The sequence below is a fragment of the Typopeltis vanoorti genome, chromosome 18, assembly GCF_054136105.1.
Source record: "Typopeltis vanoorti isolate ZY-2024b chromosome 18, IOZ_Tvanoo_1.0, whole genome shotgun sequence".
NCBI classification, from domain to species: Eukaryota; Metazoa; Arthropoda; class Arachnida; order Uropygi; family Thelyphonidae; genus Typopeltis; species Typopeltis vanoorti.
Genome location: NC_143566.1, coordinates 36,751,109 through 36,774,250, shown reverse-complemented (window position 1 = coordinate 36,774,250; position 23,142 = coordinate 36,751,109). Strand labels below are relative to the sequence as shown.

Genomic DNA, 23,142 nt, shown 5'->3' with positions numbered 1-23,142 from the left:
TCTGATTGGCTACTGGTGAAGACTAAACTCTCCCCCAGCTCAGTTTCCAAAAGTTAGGTCTAAAACCCTCTCCTACCTTCTCCCTATTGGGAATAAAAAGCGTAGAGGAAGTTATAATTATTTTCTGTATTTTGATTTGCACTTGGAGCACTTTGGACTTTCTGAATTTTTAAGAAGAATAAAGATATTGCAGCTGACATCTTCGTCAACTGTTAAGTATAACTCCATCATAAAGAAAAATGCCGGGGTTTTGTAACAGTCACTTCGTAAAACCTTTCTGATTGATAACAATTTATCGCGCATGCGCTAGATCTAAAACCAGATTAGTTTCAAATAAAAGGAAAGCGCACCAAAACACCCATTATTTCAGCTCTATTAGATTTAAGAAATGACGTAAAGAATGAGAACAAGTGCTTACTAAGCCCACAAAATCTTTTAGGTCACATCAGGAACTTATTGTGTGTATACAGCGTAGGGTGGACACCGGTCATTGCTATCTTTTCACCAAGACTCAAACAAGAAAAACCTGCCACTGTCTTCAAAGAAACCCGTTATTCAAAAGAATTATTGATGACATATTAAGGCGCACAAAGAGAGAGAAATCTTGCTCGGTCAGATAAGTATGACTGATGAATACGAGAGGCGATCGATACTAAGAGAGGTCGGGGATAGAGTGGGGGAGGAAATGAGAAACTGCCGTTTGTTGCTTGTGCTCCGATGAGGTCAGCATATTGTGACCGAGTTGTCAAGGGAATAGCAAATGGTCCAAGTTATTTCTTCGGACACCAGGCAACTTCTTCTCTTCCTCGCAACCTGACGTTGCTAATCCAAGATGGGACAGACGCAGGCTGCCGTTAAGCTACGGATGTTGCACGGATGACGTTCCCGAAGTGACATCTGCGATTTCCAAGCGTTTATGAAGGAAGCACTTTCTTCTGAGTGGAGAAATTGTCTTAAGGTGCGAGTTTTATTTCTTTTTTTATGTTTTTCTTTTGTTCTTTTTTGTGTTGTTTGTTAACGAGGCACTCATTTGTCACGTGATTGTGTAATTATTAAGCTGAAAAGAGTTTTCCGTTGCTTCTCTGATAGGTGAAAAATGAAAAGAGTGTTTAATAGAAATTTGAACTTGCCGACGGATTGTACTGCGTCAAGAACAACAGAAGAAAACAAGTATGGACAAAATCATGGAAAAACAGTCCTGAAAAAGACGAAGTCTTAGTCTCATTTTTCTGTAATGTCATGATTAGTTGTCGCAACAATTTTACTGTAGATGCAGCTATTTTTGCTTCATTATTTTCATTAAAACGATTCGATCTAACACCAAATTGAGATTTTCGACAAATGTCCGTATACCCTAAATTTCATCAAAATCAGTCGAGCCGCACATCCTATTTTTTATATGAGTATGTATGGAGGAAAAACTGAATCTAATAAGTAAATACCCATTTTGTGAAATGCATCTTTGTTTCAATAAATCGAAAACGTAAGGTTAAAGTTTACGAGGAGCAAAGTTAAAATAATAAATAAAGAAATAAAAATTGGGCCGAAATATTTCATCAGATAGCATGCCACGTTAGATCCGGCAGGGATGGTAAAATACAAAAACGAACTGCTTGCTTGAAGTTACTTATAAGAAAGTAAAACATGAGAATGCTATCGTATTCTCAAATAATTTTTGTTCTTTTCTGTGTTCTTGTTAGTCCAATACAAGTTCTGCTACCATTATACCTTCTACTGTTGTGTGCCTGAACAATAGACGGAACTGGAATACGACTCTCATTACTATAGCGAAAGGAAAAGTCTGTCGTATTTCACCTACAGGAATATTTCGTGTTCTGCTTTCCGTGACTTACTGAAAAGCGTTCCATGTAGCAGATTCTTTCCCTTCATCTCTCTCTCCTCTGTATTCCCCACATAGAGTGTTTTATTTTTCTGGTAGCGAAAGCTTTATAAATCCATCTCTGTCGGGCAGAATCTTGTGTGTTTAGCTCGATGTTTTCAGTACCGTTTTCCATGTCACCAATATCGATCCGACTTCGTTGAAATCGATCGAAGAATATTTTAATGTTGACGAACTTCTCAAAGGTCTTTATAATTTCTACCCCTACGTTGTAATTTTACACGAGCACTTCTCTCCTCTTCATTTCTCGCAACCCCGAAGTCTGCAAGTAAATCCTCTATTTATTTGTAACGTAAGTTTCAGGAGATTTTTAGTATTTATTTAAAACTAAAAAAATGTGCAGTCTTTGAGTTCATGGATATCGAGCTGCAGATAAGGGAAAGAAAATTGATGAGATGAAGATAAGGTGACAATCCCTATCGAAACGTATATGTATATTGTTAAAGGGGTGTGTTGATGACCTTTCTTTGTTTCTACAACACACAGTTCTTGATGGAACGAAGATACTTAAAAAGAAAAAAAGAGGAAGAATAAAAAAAGTATTTCTTATGTTTTTCTTCTATTTGTTACTCGCGTTACTTTCAAAACACCATAAGGTATTCAACTGCAGCCAACCACGTGTTTCCTAGTTATTATTTTTCGATTTATGGTTCCCAGCATGCGCCGTTGGATATAGATTGACTAATGCACACTGGTTATGATGAAGTTTATTTTGTTATATAAAAACAACAGAATTTTTAAAATTCAGCTCATCTGCTGTACTATGGGATTGTAGATTCCACATTCTTTTGTAGATTACGATGAATATTTAAAAACTAAACATGAACAAAAATCCACATGCAATCAGAATTTTATATCATTTCTCTCGCTATAAAACTGATGCCTTCAGAGATGCGCGTATTGCTTATCCTTTCCTCATCCGAGCGTTGCTATGGTTACTGCAGTATAATGCATGCTGGATGTTTAATCATGGCTCATCAAATATTTTAGGTTGCTTCACTTTACAAGAAAAAGGACAAAATGAAATTGAAAGGCTGTGGGAACGATAATGAATATTGAAGAAGGAGATATATAGATAGAAACAGACAAGCCATTAAGAAAGGCTTGTTGCAAATATGACTTCTGTGCAAGCAGAATGTTGACCAAACTGTGTACAATATGCTAACCATAATAGGATAACTTGTATAAGGATATAAACCCAAATATCAATACTGAATTACTAGCAGTCAGCAACTCCTGATTAAATTGGCGATCTAATATAAAAGTGTACCAGGAGAAAAGCTGAGGTAATAAATAAAAATTAATCAGAAATATTTCAACAGATAAGATATGCCACGTTCGATCTGTTGGGAATGCTAAAATCCAGAAAAGAATTCAGTCGAAATCAGTTGATTTCGACGAAGCCCTTCTTGTAGAAAGATCAAAGGTTCGAATCCTGTGTGGGATGTGAAGAACGTTTTAATTGAAGGTGAGTTAGCCGGTCTCATCACGCGAGTGGAAGGGTTTTTACCGCACAAAACAGATAAACCGGTCAGAAGAACACACGCAGTTTACAGACATAATCAACAGTGCAGATAGGACTAGTATCTTTAGCATAAGCAGTTAGAAGATTACTTGACTATTATGACAGGAATGAAAAGGATTCAGTTCTAATTTGGAAAGATCTTCTTTTGAATTTAATTAAAAGAATGTTTTGGTTTTTTGGATGTTTATTTAGAACAATGTTTTTATCAGCGGGTTCAGGTGGAGATGGAACGAATTGTGATCAGGAAGAAAACACATGAAGTTTTGTTTTAATGAGGATTCAGAACTTCAAAAACCTTAACACTCATCAAAAGGATAAAATAAAATAAAAAATATTTGGACTTTTCCAGAGAGAGAGAGAGAGAGAGATGCCGAATTGGGCAAAAGAAATGATCAAACGATGTTGAAAAGGCCAAAATATAAAAGCAAAATTGCCGAAAGATGATATTCTTGAATTAATCGACTTTAATGCCTGAATGTTTGAGTTTACCTGCTTTTAGATAAATTACAAGCACAAATAAACACTGAAGTTTGCTTCTCGCTATTGACGACATCAAAAGATCCGAGTTTTCATTTGATGCAAATAAGAAGTGACTGGGGGTGATGTGTTGCAAAAGACGAAGCGCCTTCGTTTAAAAAGAAATCACTTTGGAAAAGTGTTCACTAATTAGAGTAGGTGAAGCGTAGCTGCTACCTCCTCCTCTAGCTGATGCGAAGTAAGTGTTTCTTTCATGTTCCATCAGAGGATATAAGTGTTTTGTTCCACTTCGTTTCCCCCAAACTGTGACCTTTCCTGCCTGGATTCCACTCCCAACCCCGTCTGATCTTATGCTATTAAAGGCACGTTTGTAATGAAGACCGAAGAAACAAATGATGAAATATGATGGGGAAAATAATAACAATTGAGGAAAGATAGAATGTATATGAAAGTGTGTGAGGGGAAGCAAACTGGACTCGAAAAAATGGAATGAAGAAACAATTAAAAAAGAGAAAGAAAACAGAAAAAGAGGGAAGAAAGAATAAAAGATGGAAACAAAGAAAAAGAAAGTAAAAAGAAAACAGCGAAGCCAGAAGAACGAAAGTATAAGGGAAAAGAAAAGAGTACAGAAAAAGTCTACAAAAAGAACTTGCTATAGTAAAGGTAAACTGTCATCTCACTGTTCTGGAAGTACCCACTCACTGCTGCAGCAGTTATTTCGTATTTATTGATTTGAGCAAAACAGTATGGAAATACAAATATTTTTATATGCAAACAAGTCTAGTGAGAAGCCAAGGACAGGCTTTACCTTCATCCAAACACTAAAGAAGGAGAACGAATCTTAAATCCTATTTATCTTTTTAGATTGGGTGGTTTTGCTGCATTAGAAATGAAAGGATTTGCGATATTTCTTATCCCCTTTTCATTTTTTGCCATCCTTCGATGTTTATATTCCAACTGATTGTTCAAAATCTGCAATAGTTCTCCATCTGTTCTCTGCTGCTAACACGTATCGGTGTTTTCCTTCTTCATATTTACTTGCACGCCTGTTTATCGTCTCCGAGGAACTGGATTATGCTACTGGTGTAACCCTCCAAATAACTTCATAGTATTGGGAAATACTACAATGATAAGATCAAATCCACAAGGGAAGAAGCTGGAGATATATTCCAGACAGAACGCACTGTAAACGCGATTTACTGCATTCTCCTAGCTAGGAAAATTCGTAACTCTGTATTTAGCCAAGTTTGCTGAGAATTTTCGTTTCACATAAGATTAGTTGGTATTTGATTCATTGACTTTTCTGAAGTTCAATAATAATAAAAAAACGTGACAACTTTATATTTTAAAACAGAGTTATTGCATATTTAAAGAGAGAAATTTGCATATTTTAAAACATAGTTATTGCATATTTAAAGACAGAAATATTGCATACAATGACTACAACATCTGACGTTTATTTGAGAACAAAATGATTAAGGCATAATATATTTATTTTTTAAAAAGGTGTATGACTCCAAACCATGAAAAATTATGAAATTTTAGTATATTAGCATCTTAAATGACATTACATTTTCTTTAATTATATTTTATATTATATGTTTTTGACATAATCTAGAATTTCTTTTTTACAGACCAAACCTAGAACTTTTTTTAAGTCACGTCCGGCCTCGAATTAGTAGTATGGTTGTCTTATCGTGTAATGAAAATTTACAGATTCGAGCTTCTGATCTATTGGATGGAGAGGAGCTAACCACCGGGGCAATGATTCCGGCAATTAACCAAATACTTAACTGGGTAGTTTATATTTCTCTAATTTCATCAACAACTGCTTTAAGAAATTCCTTCTTTTTATTATTATTTTTAATAACTAAGATTCATCATTGGAATTTTTTTTATAAAAATCTGATAAGCTTGTCTATTCGAACTGTGAGTGCAGTTTTTTATACCTTTCTTAAATCCGCCATGATCCAATTACATTTTTTATCATTTGGAAAATTCTTCCGCAAACATTCCGAAGATAAATGAAGGAAATTATTCTGCAAGAGTAACGAGTACTTAACGAAATCTGTTTACACGTACATTACTGAAATGAGATAATTAAGATTAAACATGCATTGAAAATGACTTAAACCACCTCAACTGTTTCCTACATTTATTACAATCCACAAAACCCATCTAATGATGAGTTTTTTGCAACTCCTTAAGACAAAATTTAACTTTGCATTCTTATATAAATTTTGCCTTATATTAAGCTATTCCCGAAATGATATTTGCATCAAAGTGCTGCGCTGGCTTGTTATTAAAAATAACGCATTATTTTCCTGTTATGGATGGTTTGAAAATTAAATAGAACCCTTAAAACATTTTGAATATTATATAAATACTTTAAAACTTTTCGATTTTATTGAAAATGTCACGAAATCACTCCGGGAAAAATGTGACCTCAACCGCCATCTATGAGTGATACGAAGAACTATTGCATATTTTCCTATTTATACTAATAATAAAAATGCAAATCGCTCAAAACCGAAAATACCTATCAACTAGATATCGATAATTATCATTAAAGTTTTACTCAGATAAGTAAAAAAAAATTAGTAAGCATAAATTCATTTAAATATCCAAATCTCATTTACCAATGAAGAAGGCAGCTGAAGTTATTAAACGAATATTCAGAGATCGGGAATCATTAGTCGATGCACCATTGTTACATAACGTACAGACATTTAATAGCATTGGAGATTGCTAACATGTACAGTATTGTTAATTGTTTGCCAGCTACATTATCTTTTTCTCATTAAAGGAAGAGGTTAACCTACGCGCGCGCGCCTGTGTGTGGGGATTCATTGCACTTGACAATACGTTTACTTCTCTCTGTACCTGAGTTTTAATCATAATTAATTAAAAACCATACTTTGATCCGTAGTTTTTTAGTCCATTTTATAGAAAGACTTTTCGGATTTCAATTACATACATTAATTAACTCCCCGTTGCCCATGAGATTCAGGGAAAATTACGAACTCATTCTATGATCCAACATGTCGGACATTAGCTAAAGATAACAACGAAATGAGAGTTTGTTTTGTGGATCAATTAACGGGGGAAGTCCCTGACGATAATTAGAATGATTGTTTGAATAGTTCTCACTTGTTGACACTGTTTCCTATCAAATATCTCAAGGGCCACAAGGAATTAATTTATACAGAGATCACGGATTCTCATGAGGGTACCTAATTATCACGAACATGACATTTGTAGCTGTGTGCTCGTCAAGCGAGTCGTTCACGAAGAATCATTAGGACCCGGATGAATTTTAATGCTACTTTGAAATTCGCAAATGCTTGCGTTAAATTGATTGCAATTATTTTTCATTTGCAGACTAATGCATCAAATCTCCTGATGAACGAGTGTATATGAGGGGGGGAGGCAGTGCACGATATCGACCGGTTGCGTGTAGTGTGTTCTATGGCTGGTTTGTCTACTTACCCAGATGTAAACCTCCACCTCCGTACGAGATCGATTAACCCATCCTCAAATGAGAACATTTAAAAAGTTTCTTCAAGCTTCAGATGAAGTCAACACCGGCTGAGCTGAGCTGAGCTATAGAGGCTTCGAATTTTTGAATAATGTACGGATTTCGTGTTCACCATCCTTGATTATTTTTGTCATTATTCATATCGTCTAATCTGTGACTAATCTATCGTATTGCTGCAAATTATTATGAGTACATTCAATTGACTTTTGCGAATACAATCTTCGTTCATTGATGTTGACTTTGTACCTAAATTCCACAATAGAGATCTTCAGATTATAGGATCATAAATTGGATCTTAATCATTGTAGAATTTATTATTTACACAGAAATTTTCTATTATCATTATTCAGTTCCCAAAATAGTCCAAAGCTCTGAACGATGGCAAATTATCTATAATTCAGTCACTTAGCGCCATCTAGGGACGACAATAAAATCATTGTCGATAATTGCATCTTCTGTAAGTAGATTTCTGTTTATTGCTTCCTCCTTTTCTCATAGTAACTGGACAGATATCTCCCATGTTGATATTACGGAAGGTGATATGCATAGCTATGAAGTCAGAGTCGAACTAACGACTGGTGAGATTACACGTCCGTTAAATCATCCTCCCCATTCCTCATCACCTTTGCAGTGACTCTCACTCTCTCTTTCGACGCCGTCACATGATTTTGCACTCGACACCCATAGCTCTTTCGTCTATCGGTGGCCGCGTTACTTGAGGACATTGCGCAATCACGACGGCATTTGGGGAATGTCGCAATTAGTGGGCCGTTAAAATTCCTCGGGGAGTGATGCAAATATGCCAAAAGAGAGAGGATCAACTCCGACGACGGAATTCTCACTGGTCGTTACCACCTGTGTGCTCAGGGAAATTTTCTCTCCGTGCTGTTTCTTCCTTTCCGCTGAAGTCCCACATTCATTTTTCGGTAGACGAGCTAGCTGATGAGCCCCAAGGGACTCGAAAGGCTTGCTTCGGTAACATGAACTAACTTCTACTGACTTTGAACAAATCAGCGATTGAGGTCTACAATTTTAATGATCTGAGTGCAAACAACATCAAAATAACTTGAATTCCATGTAGAAAAACTACACAATCTGTTAGGAAAGATGAAATATTTTTCTTCTTTCTATAAAATCTTTTTTTTTTCTTTCTTCATGTTTCTTAAAGTTGTTTTTCTTGCAATATCCTAAAAGGAATCAATCCTTGAATAAAGTAATTTGTACTTAACTTTTTTTTTTTTTTTAATTTATGCCTTTGACAACAGTCAGAGCCTCCGTAGCTCAGTTCGTATAGACGAAGCCCTTTGGTCAGAAAGATCTGGGTTTGATTCCGGTCAGTGATGTGAGGAACCTTTATCTGGTCTCTTTCGACTAAAGGTGGGTTAGCCGGTCTCATACGGTGGTAGGGGTTTTTTCACCCGGAAACTGGCCCCGGGAACACACATAGTATACAGTAATGAATACGTCCTAGCCATATGCTGTTTCCGAGCCCGGATAAAATGGGGGGTGGGGAAGCAATAGTTAACTACCCAGTAAAAATCTCACCAGAAATGCTTTGTGGGCAATGCCTACAAAGTCACCTACGGTCGGAAACAACTGAACGGGAAAAACAAGAACAACAGTCACTGTTGTCTATAGAAATCGACCCTGACGTACCAGACTAAAAATACAAGATCGAATGTCGAAAACAAAATTGAATTTTCACTTTGAGAAGCTTCTTTAATTTCCTTTACACTAAACCAATTTTATGCTCACCTGTTTTAATATCAAAAGGAAATCTTAATTAATTGAGATATGTTCTTTAGGCGCATTACACGGAGGCTCTTTCAGACCGATGGCCGTCTCGTTCACCCTGCAAGGTAAGTATACACGCTGCCATTGAGATATATGAGTGTTTAATTTTGGATATAGTACAAGCATCAAGGACAGGTGGGGGGGGGGGGTTCCACTGGGAAATTGTGAAGATTCGGTGATGTTGATAAACCTAGTTTCGTTTTTTTTTTATCTTTCCCTCTTTTCTATTGATTTATTTCACACAAATGATAAACCCCTCCCCACCTTTTGTGGTTATCGGTAGTGATTTTCAAATTCTGAACTTTGCTAAATTTGGACATTATCATATTGGGCATTATGGAATGCGATGCTAAGTTATTACGCATTTATTTGGATAGATTCAAGAATAATAGCTAGCTACCCAGTACTGATAACTGCAAGCATTAATCCTATCAAACTCTACTCATTGATATAGAATATCAATTCGGGAAAAATACTTGCTGTTCATTGGTCGAATTTAACAAACAGTTGCACACTCCATTCAGAATAATAGATCTGTGGTCAATTATTATCGAAGCAACAATAGTATTAGTACATTGTTGAAAGTCGTTACTGATGTGATATTGTTAGATATATGTTCATATATTAATTAATTGTTATATTTCTGCCAAACTCTAATTCTTCGATTAAACGTGATTGACCCTTTGGATTCTAATACACTATTCATCCGAAAGAAAAAAAATACTTGTGTTGGGAAAGAGGCTGGTACTTTCCTCCTGGTCATGGTTGGCAGATTTCTTTTAATGCTAGCCAACTGTGATACGCTCCTTTTTCTGTTCCATTCTACTCTCTTCCATTGAGAAAGAAAAAAAAATCTCAAGACGTCGATTAGGGATCATTACAATGGCCCCACGGAGCTGTAACTGCATCACCTTTAGATGGGCGAAGAAAATTTCAAGGGAACAAAATTACAAATCCAATGTAAGTATCCGCATCTCCGATAGATGGCACTGCTGTCGACGATACATTAACTTACCTGAAATCTGTGTCTACACATTTTTACTTATATTTATTAACATTTGCCATTGTTTTTAACGATCTTGTGGAATTTGTTCTGCATTGAATTTTTGTGTAAAAACCACGGAGTTCTCTTCAACCTTCCTGAGTGTTCAGGTTTTCACAGAAGGAGAGAAACAAGCACAGATCTGATGTGTCGTAAAGATTCTCGAAGCACCCACTCCACTTTTATGAACGGAAGTAAGGTCGACTTTCTTAAGCGCTAACTCTTACTATAGTGAGCCTTTCCCAGCTATGCACCCCATTTACACCGAACTTTGCCGGATCCCTTTTATGGCTTCTACGAATTACTGAAGCAAGTAAATAGCCAATAGAGCAGTTGCTATAAAAGGTAACGAGCTCCGAAATGTGTCTCCAGAAACTCCTGAAGAGAGAGCGTGAGTATTTGTTTGCCCCCCCCCCCCCCTTTAAAGAGGACTAGTGTGACGAATAATGAAGTCTGAAATGAATACTACCTTTTGAGTTGAGATGGGCACTTGTATGGTGTCAGACATTAAGGAAATTCTGTTGGCACCTGAGCATAACAAAGCACCTAACGGTGTGTTTAGTTTAAATGATTTGGAAATGTGGTAAGAAATAGTTTGTCCTATAGGGAAACCTAAATTGGCATTTATTTAATCAGGAGGACCAATTTATGATAGATATTCTAAATTCTACCCGAAATAGCTAAATTTAAAAAAATGGCAATCTCTCCTTGTTGTATAGTTTTAACAGTGAACTAAAAATCACCTATCGTTACGATAATGGTAATTTTTCTGATCCAACAATGAACTCGATAGCGGTATTCACACATTGTTGATTATTAGCTGAACATCTTTAACGTTGATATTAACAATGATCACCCCATTGTTATATCAGCGCAACAAAGCTAATAATTGAGAGTGATTAAGCAGTGCAATTTTTGTGATGAATTAACTGATTTTCTTGATCACAAAATTTAATTAATTTTTGTGTGATGAAGACATTCTGCTTTTATTTCAAGTCTGAAGTTTATAAAATAAATGTTTTATAAGTTTTTTTGAGTTTTCCGTCGGTATATTATTTTCTTTCATGTAAACGACACAAGGTTGGTTTTTCATATTAATATCCGCATGACTTGTTAGTGACCTTTTACAAGTTTCCACAATTTCTACATATGACAAAATGCTATGAAGGGAACCGCGTGGAGGGGGGTGGCGGAGGATCAATAAATCATAATCTAAAAAAGCGCTAGTTTTATAAGATTCAATACGGTCGATTGTATACCTGGGGGTATTTTCTGTGCTTGCAAAATATGCGTACGAGTTGGTTTCTCGTCTCCTCAAATTCAATAAAACGAAATATTTCTTATTGAAACCTAAGAGTCGGTCGTTTTCGAGTCAGAGAATCGAGTGTGTGAGGGAGCTTTGCGGTGCGGCCTTGAAGACATTCTCTCTGCCGCATTCAATAATCTGTTTGCACTGTGGACTTCAAATGGATGATACAAAGAAATCGAGTTTTTCAAGTTTTACAACTGCGACCATGAAGATTTTATTGCATATGACTTCCTATAAATGTCAAACGAAGAATCATTATTCAACTGGTCGAAAGTTTGGCAGCGTGCCCAACGCTGTTGTCCTTCTTAAACAAAATTATTGAATGAAAATATGTGTCTGAACAAAATTCGATTTATTATCTTAAATGTAAGAAAATACAGAATAATATATAGATATCTAAAATAAGCATATTTTTATCCAAATTTATGGTAACTACTATAACTAATGTCATAATTTAGACAGGGAAACTTCTGAGAAACGAATGGTTCGTAATGGAAAAAGAATTGAGGAAGTCAGCAAGTTTGAGTATCTGGGATCCGTAATTAATGTGAAGAATTGCTGTTCAGAAGATTAGAAGAAGATTAGGAATGGCTAAAACAATAGCCAGACAACTGTTTAAATTCTGGAAAGACGGACCAAAGCAACAAAGTTGAGGATTCTTGATGTAGCTGTTTTTCCAACATCGACTTATGAATGTGACACTTTTAACCTAAAGAAGTCAGACACGTAAGGGATAGCCACTTTTGAGATGTGATGTTACAGAAGGTTGTGAGGATATCATGAACTGAAAAGTGTACAAATAAATGGGTGTTAGAAAACATCAGGGGGTGCGTCAGCTATATAACTGAGAGAAGACCTCTACATAGCCTTTAAAGGAATGCGGAGAACCGATCACGGCTTCTGACCAGTGGTTAAATTCTAAATGAATACGTTCTGGGGCCCTGTACAAAATAACCAATTGTATTTACCTTTGAATGCTATCCGGGGAAGCTCCAAACCTCCCCGTCCCTTTTATCACGCGTTCCTAATCAGGCAATTGTTGATATTGACTTTATATACACATTCAAAACTGTAAACAATTGTTGAATAATAATACAATAATGTAAGCATAATTACCGTAAAGGGAGAAAAGTCACAAAAAAGAAAAATGTTCCTACAAACTAAAGAATTGTATTTACCTTTGAATGCGATCCACTGGTCCAGTGTCCAGCAAGTCAGCAAATCTTTCCTGTCTCTTAGCGTATTAATATTAATATTATCGCATTGCAACTGATTGGAATTCTGTGTTTCTGTGAATTCATTCCAGACCTCTCTCTCCTCAAAAACTACACACAAACTGTCATTACAAACTCTTTTAGTATTATTACTGTCATTTAAAGATGTACTTATCCATAGTTGAAATACCATACTTACTCGAATAAAACTCAGCGGTAAACAACACGCCGTCCCCAACAGCCAATATACTACAGAGGCAAGAAAAACAAGTACTTTTATTATGTCAGTAATAAGGTGTAAGCGGTCTGTGTCATATATTTTTCAACAAATAGTGCAATTAGAGACAACTCGGATAAAAACGACACTAATCAATGAATCACATGTCCCCTCATACAGAAACTATGCATAGACTTAAACAAAACCATATGTTGCATGGGCAAACACAGTATCTAACTAAAACCTATTGTTGTTAATTAGATGCGTGTGAGTTCACCTGCCCCAAAGCAGCAATAAAATTCAACCAAACGTGTTAAAACTAAGAAATATATACAGGGTGTTCGGGATAAATTTGACAGTTTCGTAAGGAAAAAGAAAATCTTCTTTGTATCTATTAAATTTAATGAATTGACAAAAAAACATTACAGGCAGAGTTAATTACAATACTATCAACAAGATTTACTCAAAATAACCACCATTAGCATCGATCACAGCTTCAATTCTGCTTCGGAACCTCGAACAAGCTGATGCTACAGTCTCCCTGGGAAGGGCCGCAAAAACTGTTTTAATTTTATCCATTAACTGGGCTTTTGTATTACTGGAAGTGCGATTGGTGTCTTTTTCAACTGCGCCCCATACAAAATAATCCATGGGGTTAAGGTCTGGGGAGTTTGGAGGCCAAACATTTGGACTGGTGAAGTCGTAGAAATTTTCAGACAACCATTTTTGACTTTTCCCAGAGGTGTGGCAAGGGGCCGAATCCTGCTGCCATACATACGGCCTACCATTGGCTACCCTTGTTATCCAGGGCTTGACTACAGTTAGCAACTCCACGAGCAAAGCCCGAATTCCAATGCCAGGGTTCTTCAACACCTGTTCCTGCAGATTTGCGAGGAATTCTGCTGTACGAACGCAATCAGATCGTCTGCTAGGGATCTTTCTTCTTGCTACATCCTCGTAGTCACCATTGCAAGTCTCTAGTTCATGCCTGATTGTTTTTACTGTATTCAGGGAGCATTGGGCAGCAGTCGTAATATCCTTATTTTGATGGCGGGCACGAATCATCATGATACAAGTTATTCTCTTCCATGATTCAGGTGGGTTCCAGCTATCCATCCTTTCTGACATCTTGTATATGAATGAAGAAGGGTCCAAACTTTTAAATGAAGAGAAGTGTGTGTTAATACATGTAACTTACGGAAAAATATAATTAATTATAAATATGTCAAATTTATCCCGAACACCCTGTATATATATATATAGTGAATGTTGTTATGGCAGTTTCACATATGGAATTTAGTTGAAGAGAGTTAGCATATCAACTCTCTGTCGGTTATGCTTTTATCTTTCGGTCGTGCAATCTTTTGTTAATGCCTCACCAATCATATGCACATCTTAATAACCTGCCATTGCTGTCTGTTCCGCGTTAGGCTTAATTACCTTAGAGGGAGAAAAGGCACAAAACAGAAAAATGTTCTGGGGACGGACCCTGGAGAGCCCGGGCTGCATTTAAGCACTGCTTCTGACCTAATGTCATCCTCACATTCTCGTGGTCAGGATTGGACGCTGTTGGGCATCTACCTGGGTACTGAGCGAACTAGGATGGGCTGGCAATTTGGGATGTAGCCGAACAAATTTTATTTTTATTGGCTTAAACCAAAATAAAAAAGGATGGTACGGCATGACAGAATTTCATGCCGGCTGGGGCGTCGCCGGTTAAACAAGGCCACCATTGTTTTCGCCAGGGAACCAGGGCAAACAGCGAAAAGTCCGCTACTGGAAAAAATCCTAAAATCCACCCCCAACTCAACATCACCAGAGTTCAAGATCGGTACTGTCACCATAAGAAGCGTGAATGGCAAAGAAATTGAGCTGGCTGAGGAATTGGATTAGTATCAGATCGTTATGGCAATGACAATCAAGGAAAAGAAGGAGTAGCCATAGCATTCAACACTAAATATGAGGCTAATCTTCTTGAATGGCAGCCAGTCTCAAGTGGAGTGATGTAGGCAAATATGAGAATGGGAAAACTGAACAATGAGACTTATTTGGGCCTCTGGTCCCACAGAAGGTTCTACTAAGGTAAAAGTGGAGGAATATTTTGAGACAATGAAAAAGCAAAAGTTAGTCCTTGTTGGGATCTAAATAGCAAAGTAGGAAATGATTGTCAGACATACAAAAATATTTTGGGAAAATTTGGAGAAAAGAGCAAAGCTAATAATAATGGCAAATATCTGTTGGATTTCTGCTCAGGACATGGACTGTTTATTACTAACACCATGTTCCAGCATAAAAATGTGCACAAATTCACATGGAGAGAAGAAGCAAGGAATAAGAAAAGTCTCATTGACTATGTTATTGTTGATAGTGATGGTGCAGGACACCAGAGTGTACAGAGGATTTGAAATTGGAAGTGATCACTATTTAGTCTTGAGCAGGATAAAATTGAATTTCATATTGAAAAGAAATAACATGTAAGAAAGTTTTAAAGCGAATAAAACTTGAGCAGCTCTCAGATGTGAACTGTAGACTAAAATACACAAAGATTATTGAAGAAAAAATGAAAGTGTTTGAGAACATGAACAAAACCTTGGAGATTCAGTGGTAAGCCCTGAAGAAAACATACATTGGTTCAGCCAGAGAGGCATGTGGTGAGGTTGTCTGTAAAGATAAAAAAATCAGAACTCCATGGTGGACACCTCCTTAACTTCCTGTGTCAGGAAGGTAAAGAGGCAGTGAAAGAAAAGAAGAAAGCATATCAAAAGTTCCTGGCAAATAAGTGACTTGTGCTCTTAGGGAATACAGAGACAAAATGTAAGAAAGCTAAACATTGTGTAAAACTAGCTAAACGAAAGTTATGGGAGGACTTTGGTAAGAACATAGAAAATAAATAGCAAGATATCCTGAAGGTTGTTGAAGAAGCTCAGAAATGGATGAAAGAGTGCTGTAAAAGGAATTCGAGATGATAAAGGTGATATGAAAAGAACGTTTTGATGTCAAACAGGAGAAAAAGATATTCTTGAAGTATGGAGTAATTATTTCGAAAAATTGATGAATGGTGATGACAGCACAGTTGTAAAAAAACACTGGCCAGGCATACATATCCATACTTGAAGTAGAAAAAAAGCCATCAAAAGCGCGAAATGTGGAAAAGAAGCAGGAGTAGATGATATTCGACAGAAATGCTGAGTATGGAGGGGTATAAAAGTCTTACAGCTGCATATTTCAGAAAGCCTAGACAGAGGAATGAATTCCCGATGATTGGAGTAGAGCTCTCATAGTACCCATATATAAAAAGGGAAATAAAACTGAATGTGAGAATTAAAGAGGTATTTCCCTACTGAGTGTTCCTGGCAAGATCTATGCAAGTATACTTGAGAAACGGTTGAGAAGGATCGGAGAAGAGAAACCTGGTGAAGAACAAGCTGGATGCAAGCCAAATAGAGACTGTCAGGATCAGATTTTCACTTTAGGTGGCCACTTAAACAGAACGGGCGAGGAAAGATTATCAAAACAAGTGTCCTCTGCCAGGTTGGCAGGAAAAAGACCCAGAGAAAGACCAAGATGTAGGTGGATTGATACGGTACAAAGTGCCTTAGACTATCGAAATATAAGATCTGATAATACTGGAGTCTTGACAGGTAACAGACTGATTTGGAGGAAAATTGTATGAAAAATTACATCATTATTAACTTTCTGTAAGTTAATAATGATGTAAGTTTTCATGTAGTACTATCATATCCTGTAAACCCCTTGAGGATACATGGCAGGAATGTGATGAATATGATGAGAAAACATCAGTAGAACTTTAAGGCTCCTTAACGATATTGACAGAAGAAAGTTAAAATATTTAGGACACATTGAAAGGCTGGAAGGAGGACTTCTCAGAACAGCAATAGAAGGTAAAGTTCCTGGAAAAAGAGGAGGGGATAGGCCGTTAATGAGACTGATGGATGGTGTTTATGGAGTGACTGATCTTCAGAGAGTTGAAGCCTCCAGAAAAGCACACAACAGGACTACATGGTGAGGCTTGGTGGGACAAATAAGCGACCACATAGCATCGGATGATGTCCAATGAATAGATGCGTGGATGCATAATTAAATGTATACTAAATTAAATATGCTGAGTAATGACTTGAAGAAACCAATCTGAAGCACTTTTAGTGTAAAGAGACGAGATTGTAATTCACAAACCGAGAAAGAGAGAGAGAGACAGCAAGGTAAAACAGAAAGAAACTACCATGTTGGCAGAAAATATTATCATAAATCTCGGCTGAAAAGGTGGGCCATATTGAAGTACGATAATGTAACAACTTGAATTTAAAGGCCAAGGACAGTCCATAATATTTTGTGTATTAATTGAGTGTGTGCTCTTCTGCTGGTTTATATATTTTAAAGAAGGGGTAGGGCGGACGTGCAATCTCCGTGTGAGACCAACTAACTCACATTCGGCTATGAAGCCTACAAGATTTACTTTTTTTTTTATTCGGGATTCGAACTAGGTAGGACCTTCTCATCTACAGAACAATGCGACATTCTTTCGACTACGCCACGGAAGCGCTCTTGTTTATCGATATTCGAAAACCTGTATTGCACGATACGCTTATCGATCGTTAATTCATATAACTTTATGAATTAACCCGCCTCCTCCTTCACTATCAGATTCGCTTTCTTTTACCGCAGAAGATTAATCTGTGCGATCTGCTTACAGATTTTAAAATCGCCCTTTCGAAAAAAAAATCACTAAATAACATATGATAATGCGTCAGTTGAATTCCAAGAGTGCATTTCACGGTTCGCTACATTTTTCTACTTCTACATGAGCGTAATCGGCAGGCAGTTGTAAGAAAATGATGGATGCTTCCGAGTTTCTCATCCACGGCAGTCTATTACGGCTGTCTCTTGCGAAAACTCGGCGCATCCTCGCATATACATCTAACTCCCGTGTGTCCGGTGTTTGTTAAGTGGGAATTGTCTTTTCACTTATCGCCAACTTCACGTTTCGTAACATAACAAGTCCCCGTATACCCCACCCCTTCGTATAGCTTAACACTTCCTTTCTGACCTCTCGGCATTCTTAATAAGGATGCCGTACCTAGAGGACTAATTATTAACGAATATTTCTCGGATGTTAATTTGTTCAGTTGATTAATAATCTGCTTAGCAGCCTATTTCCGTTACGACGTCCTCCCTGGCGAACTCCTAGAAACGCTTTGTCTTCGTTTTGGTGTCTCAGCAGCGTCCTTCTTTCATTTTCCGCTTTCGCTCGTATGTGTGCGTGAGTGTGTTTAACACCTACTGGAGGGAGGAGGTCAAATGAGGCAGAAATGCTGGCTGCTCGGAGTTTCACCTCCGCGTCACTTTCAAAGCTACACCGTCAAGAAAGTGATGGAGTGGCAGCGAATAAGTAATTACTTGCGGCGTTATCTTAATTAGTGCCAAGGTGCAGCTTCTATTAATTTATGGACCATATTACATCTCTGGAATTAGTGGACGTGAGGTTGGTTCGTTTTGCATTTGATTTCTCTACTTTCTACATTCCGCTTCGTGTGTGTTCGCAGGCGTCAGTTAGGCTTAGGAAATAAATGAGGTAATAAGAAAGGTGTGACAGGAGGAATTTCAGAATAAAAATTGGACTAAGCAAATTAAAATAATGAGGAGGAAAAGAACGATAGAATAAGATTAAAATGAAAAAGTGACGTTATGAGAATTTCATCTTTCTTTGTTTCTTTTTTAAACAGCTATACGAAAGAATGATTGCGGCACAAACGAATAATGAAAAGAGAGAATGAATAACAAAACTAGAATACAAAACCTGCATTCATACTGCTTAGCAGGAATCAAAAAATATGATTCAGAATATAGAAAAAGAAACACGAAAAATAGAAGAGAGAAATTGAAAACAGTACGAGTAAAATCAAACGAAATATCGAGAATACTTCAAAATAAGACATTCATAGAAAAGAAATGGAGACCAAAAAACACGAAGAAAGATTAAATAGAAAAATAAAAAGAAGATGCAATACAAAATTAAAAAATATTTGAATAACAGGAAAATACATTGAAAGCAAAGAGAAGAAAATATGAGATAATATAATATGTACAAGTCAAAAAACGAGACAAAATGAAAACAAAGCAAAATAAAATTAAATGTTAAAAATAGAGGGAAACAAAATGAACGAAAACAGGTGAAAAATTCAACGAAAAATTGAACGAAGACAGAATAAGCAAAAACAACACAAATAAAGAGCAAAAAAAAAAAAAAAAGAGATGACACGAGAATATCGAAGAACAAGACCGAAACCAAACAGTAATAAAGACAGCACCTGTCAATAGAAAAGGGAGACAATAAAGAGAACAGGCAAGATACAAGCATAAGCAAAACAAGATAACGTAAGACAACCAAGCATGAGTGAAGAAAGATAATGTTTCCTCTATCTTGAGTTAAGAAATTCCCTTATCATGTAACAGGACAGCTACGATGTTTTTACCAGCAGTATTATGTCATACGAATGGCTCCACCTGTATCCCGATCGACCCCCCCCTGTTTTATGCGTGAACTGCTTTCTTGACGTGAGTAATAGGATTACTGTCTTTGTTTTGAGAGGTAGTCCGATGGCATTTTGTCCTTCCAAGAGTGAAACTTTCTTCGTTAGCTTAAGAAGTAAATAAGATTTCGGCTTAAGTGCACACTCGTTGAGCTAACAAAGTGTGACGGGCGTAATCACGTGTAGTGGTTACTAAGGGATAATCGGATGAATCAACTGTTCTTCAATGGGGTAATTTGCTCTTCTTCATCACACTATCTTGACGGTAATCTCCTTTTTTATTAGAGAAAAAATGGATGAATTGGACTACGGTTATTCTTTACATGAAAGTTGATTTAATGTCATCGTAAGTGAATTAAGGATCATCATGTGTATGAAGAAAAGGGGCAAGAAGACCCCACATAGTGATGAAACATTATACTCGAAAGATGATTTTTTTATTATTATCAGAAGGAAATAGAAAAATAATTTCTCTATATAATAAATAATAAATACAGAATAAATAAATAAACAACGGAAATTACTTAATAAATACTAGTTTTGTATGGTTTACCCGTGCCTTTCATTTTCAAATGCTACGTTGGAATCAGGGTTTTAATGTGGCATAAATACGATAATAAAATGGAAGATATTATAGTTCCATCAATACGTATAGCCAAATAGAGGAACATAAAAGTGTCAGAATTTACTAATGAGGTTATGAGAACAAATTGTAAGTTTTTACATTTGATTATAAAATATTAATGCATATAGAATATTATATTTTATTTACTTTAACTAACAAAATTATAGCTTATTAACTCAATATTTTAGTATTTCATTATACACCTATTATGAGTTCACTTATTACTGATTATTTAGCTTTCTGACAGGTTGCGATATTGAAAATAAAACCTTTGCATCAATTTCTTGTTTCAAAGTTTTGCATGAAGCTCAATTTGTCTTAATGTGCATTTTAAGATGAGAGAAATCTCCAGGTGTGTTTTTTCAACTGAAGGTGAGTTAGTCGATCGCATACGGAGGTATTCATCTTATGTGCAGACAAATCGGACATGAGTTCTGAACACATGCAATTTAGAAATAGAAATGCTATTTGTGATGGACGGTGGCTGGAGACATATATTGATGGTAGTGTTGTAGTTGGAGAATTAGGGAAGACGGTAAGTTGGGTGCAGTGGAATAGCGTGCGCTCCCACGATGAGTTCCTGGCCTTCATAAAAGTCTTACGTCTTGTGCAATATGTACAAAATAGCATACACAACATCCAATTTTACTGCAATGTCTTAAACCTGAAGCTTCAACCTAAATTTCAATGCTGCGGTCCAAACCAACCCTACCCACCACAGCCCAACTGGCACAGCCGACATCCTACACATCGCCATCCTACACAACATCAAATACCAGTACAGTATTCAAGCACTGAACGAATTATCATCAGGTCACAACCCAATCCTACTTCACTTAGGGAACAAAGGCCAGTCACCTCCCCTCCTCCTCAAACCTCCATTGTCAGGGAGAAACTTAGGAAAGTGCTACCAGAACACATTGGTCCGGTTCCCCATATAAAAGCCAAGGAAGAAATAGACACCGCAATAAAGACCTCACCAATCAAATCAATAAAGCCATAACAGCAGCCACAGTATCTATGATTACCCACAAACAAAACCGTCTCCCGGAAGAAATCATGGACTTAATAAGGGAAAAAAACAGAGAAAGAAAAATATACCACAACACAGGTATATTTTGCTCCCCAGGACAAAACAGCCCTCAACAGACTAAACAAATCTGTCCGAGAAGCTCTCCAGAACGACAGGAATCAACAAGGGACAAAAAGCTCACCTCCATCTACACAGCAGATCATTCCATATGGAAATTCCTAAACAACCTCAGAAACAAACGCAACCCCCCCCCCTCTCCAAGCAGAACAGCACCTTGCATACAAGAAACCTAGAGAAACAATGCAGTCCTGCATATGAGAACCTAAACATCAGCCATGTATACAAGATCCATCGTAAAGTCAGGTTCACAGTAAATCGTCCCAATGACAATCCAAGTCCTATAATGCCTACCTCACCTACCGAAATAATCGGCATCATCAACCACCTCAAGATCAAAAAAAGCCCCAGGTCCCGACGGCATCACTAACAAAGTCATCAAGGCGCTACCGCGCAATGCCATGGCACATCTGGCAAACATCATAAACTCCATCCTCAAATGGCAGCACTTCCCCCAGTCATGGAAAATAGCTGACATCATCCCAATTCACAAACCAGGCAAAGACCCACACCTACCTGAAAATTACCGTCCCATCAGCCTGCTATCCAACTTCGTAAAAATAGCAGAGAAAATCACCCTCATCAGACTCCAAGATCATGTCAACCAACTAAATGTCATTCCACAAGAAAAATCTGGCTTCCGTCAAAATCACAGCACCACCCAACAGATCCACAGAGTGGTAGAATACTTCACCACAGGATTTAATTGGAATCAGCACACTGGAGCCTCAACATCTCATAGACATCTCAAAGGCCTTCGATAAGATCTGGCATCAAGGCCTCCTCTACAAACTTATCATCTCAAACCTTCCACTAAACATAATACACCTGATTAAATTATACTTCTCAAACAGGCAAGTCAAAATCAATGAAACAGTCTCAACCCAACGGAAAATCCTCGCTGGAGTTCCTCAAAGTTCACTGCTAGCCCCGATCCTGTTCAACATCTATGTGGCAGACATCCCTCAAAATCCTCTCACATCCACCATCGCCCTTTATGCAGTTGACACGGCTATACTAGTCAGATCCCGCCAACCACAACTCGTAACCAAAAAACTACAAGACACCATCCTGAATCTAGAAAAATGGTTTACAGTCTGGCGACTACAATTAAACCCCCAGAAAAGCACAACGATACTCTTCGCAATAAGACGAGCATCCCCCAAAGGAGACAACACCCTGTTCAACTCTAAAATTCCCTGGAAAACTGAAACAAAATACCTCGGAATACTTCTCGACAAACAATTATGCTTTAACAGCCACATCATGAGCACATGCACCAAATGCTTCAAAAGTTATCGCCCAGCTATACCCCTTGATCAACAGACACAGCAAACTAAGCTCAAGAAACAAAATTCTACTGTACAAGACAGTGATCCGTCCCACAGTTATATACGCCTCCCCAGCCTGGAGCCATATCTCCAAGACAAACATCCTCAAGCTACAAAGACTATAGAACAAATGCCTGCGAATGATTCTGGACGCCCCGTGGTTCATCAGGAACGCCCAGATCCACCGGGACATAAATATCCCCTACATCTCTCCACTACTACGCTCCCTAGCAGAAAAATTCTTTGTGAAGACATCTACGCATCCAAACCAACTATTACAGCAAGCCGGAAACTATGACGGTAATGACCACTGGAAACATAAAAGACCGAAAGCCATTCTAACACTCAACGACGAATAACCACTTCTGCCCACTCAGGGCGAGCTAAAATAGCTCACAAATCTCTCCCATCACTGCTCCCGAAACAGACAACAGGGAATATAAAACGCGTCAAGCTTCACCCTCTGCACCAT

General features: G+C 37.4%; 1 protein-coding gene across 1 annotated transcript in view; it reads right to left on the bottom strand.

Moving 5' to 3' along the window:
• LOC150096593 (beta-alanine transporter-like) overlaps window positions 1-10,270 on the bottom strand; it is a 93,380-nt gene extending 83,110 nt beyond the window's left edge. Inside the window, exon 1 of the mRNA XM_090408655.1 lies at window positions 10,250-10,270. Coding sequence (XP_090264781.1) covers window positions 10,250-10,270 — 21 coding nt within the window. The remainder of the gene's footprint in view (window positions 1-10,249) is intronic.
• Window positions 10,271-23,142: the final 12,872 nt, after the last annotated feature.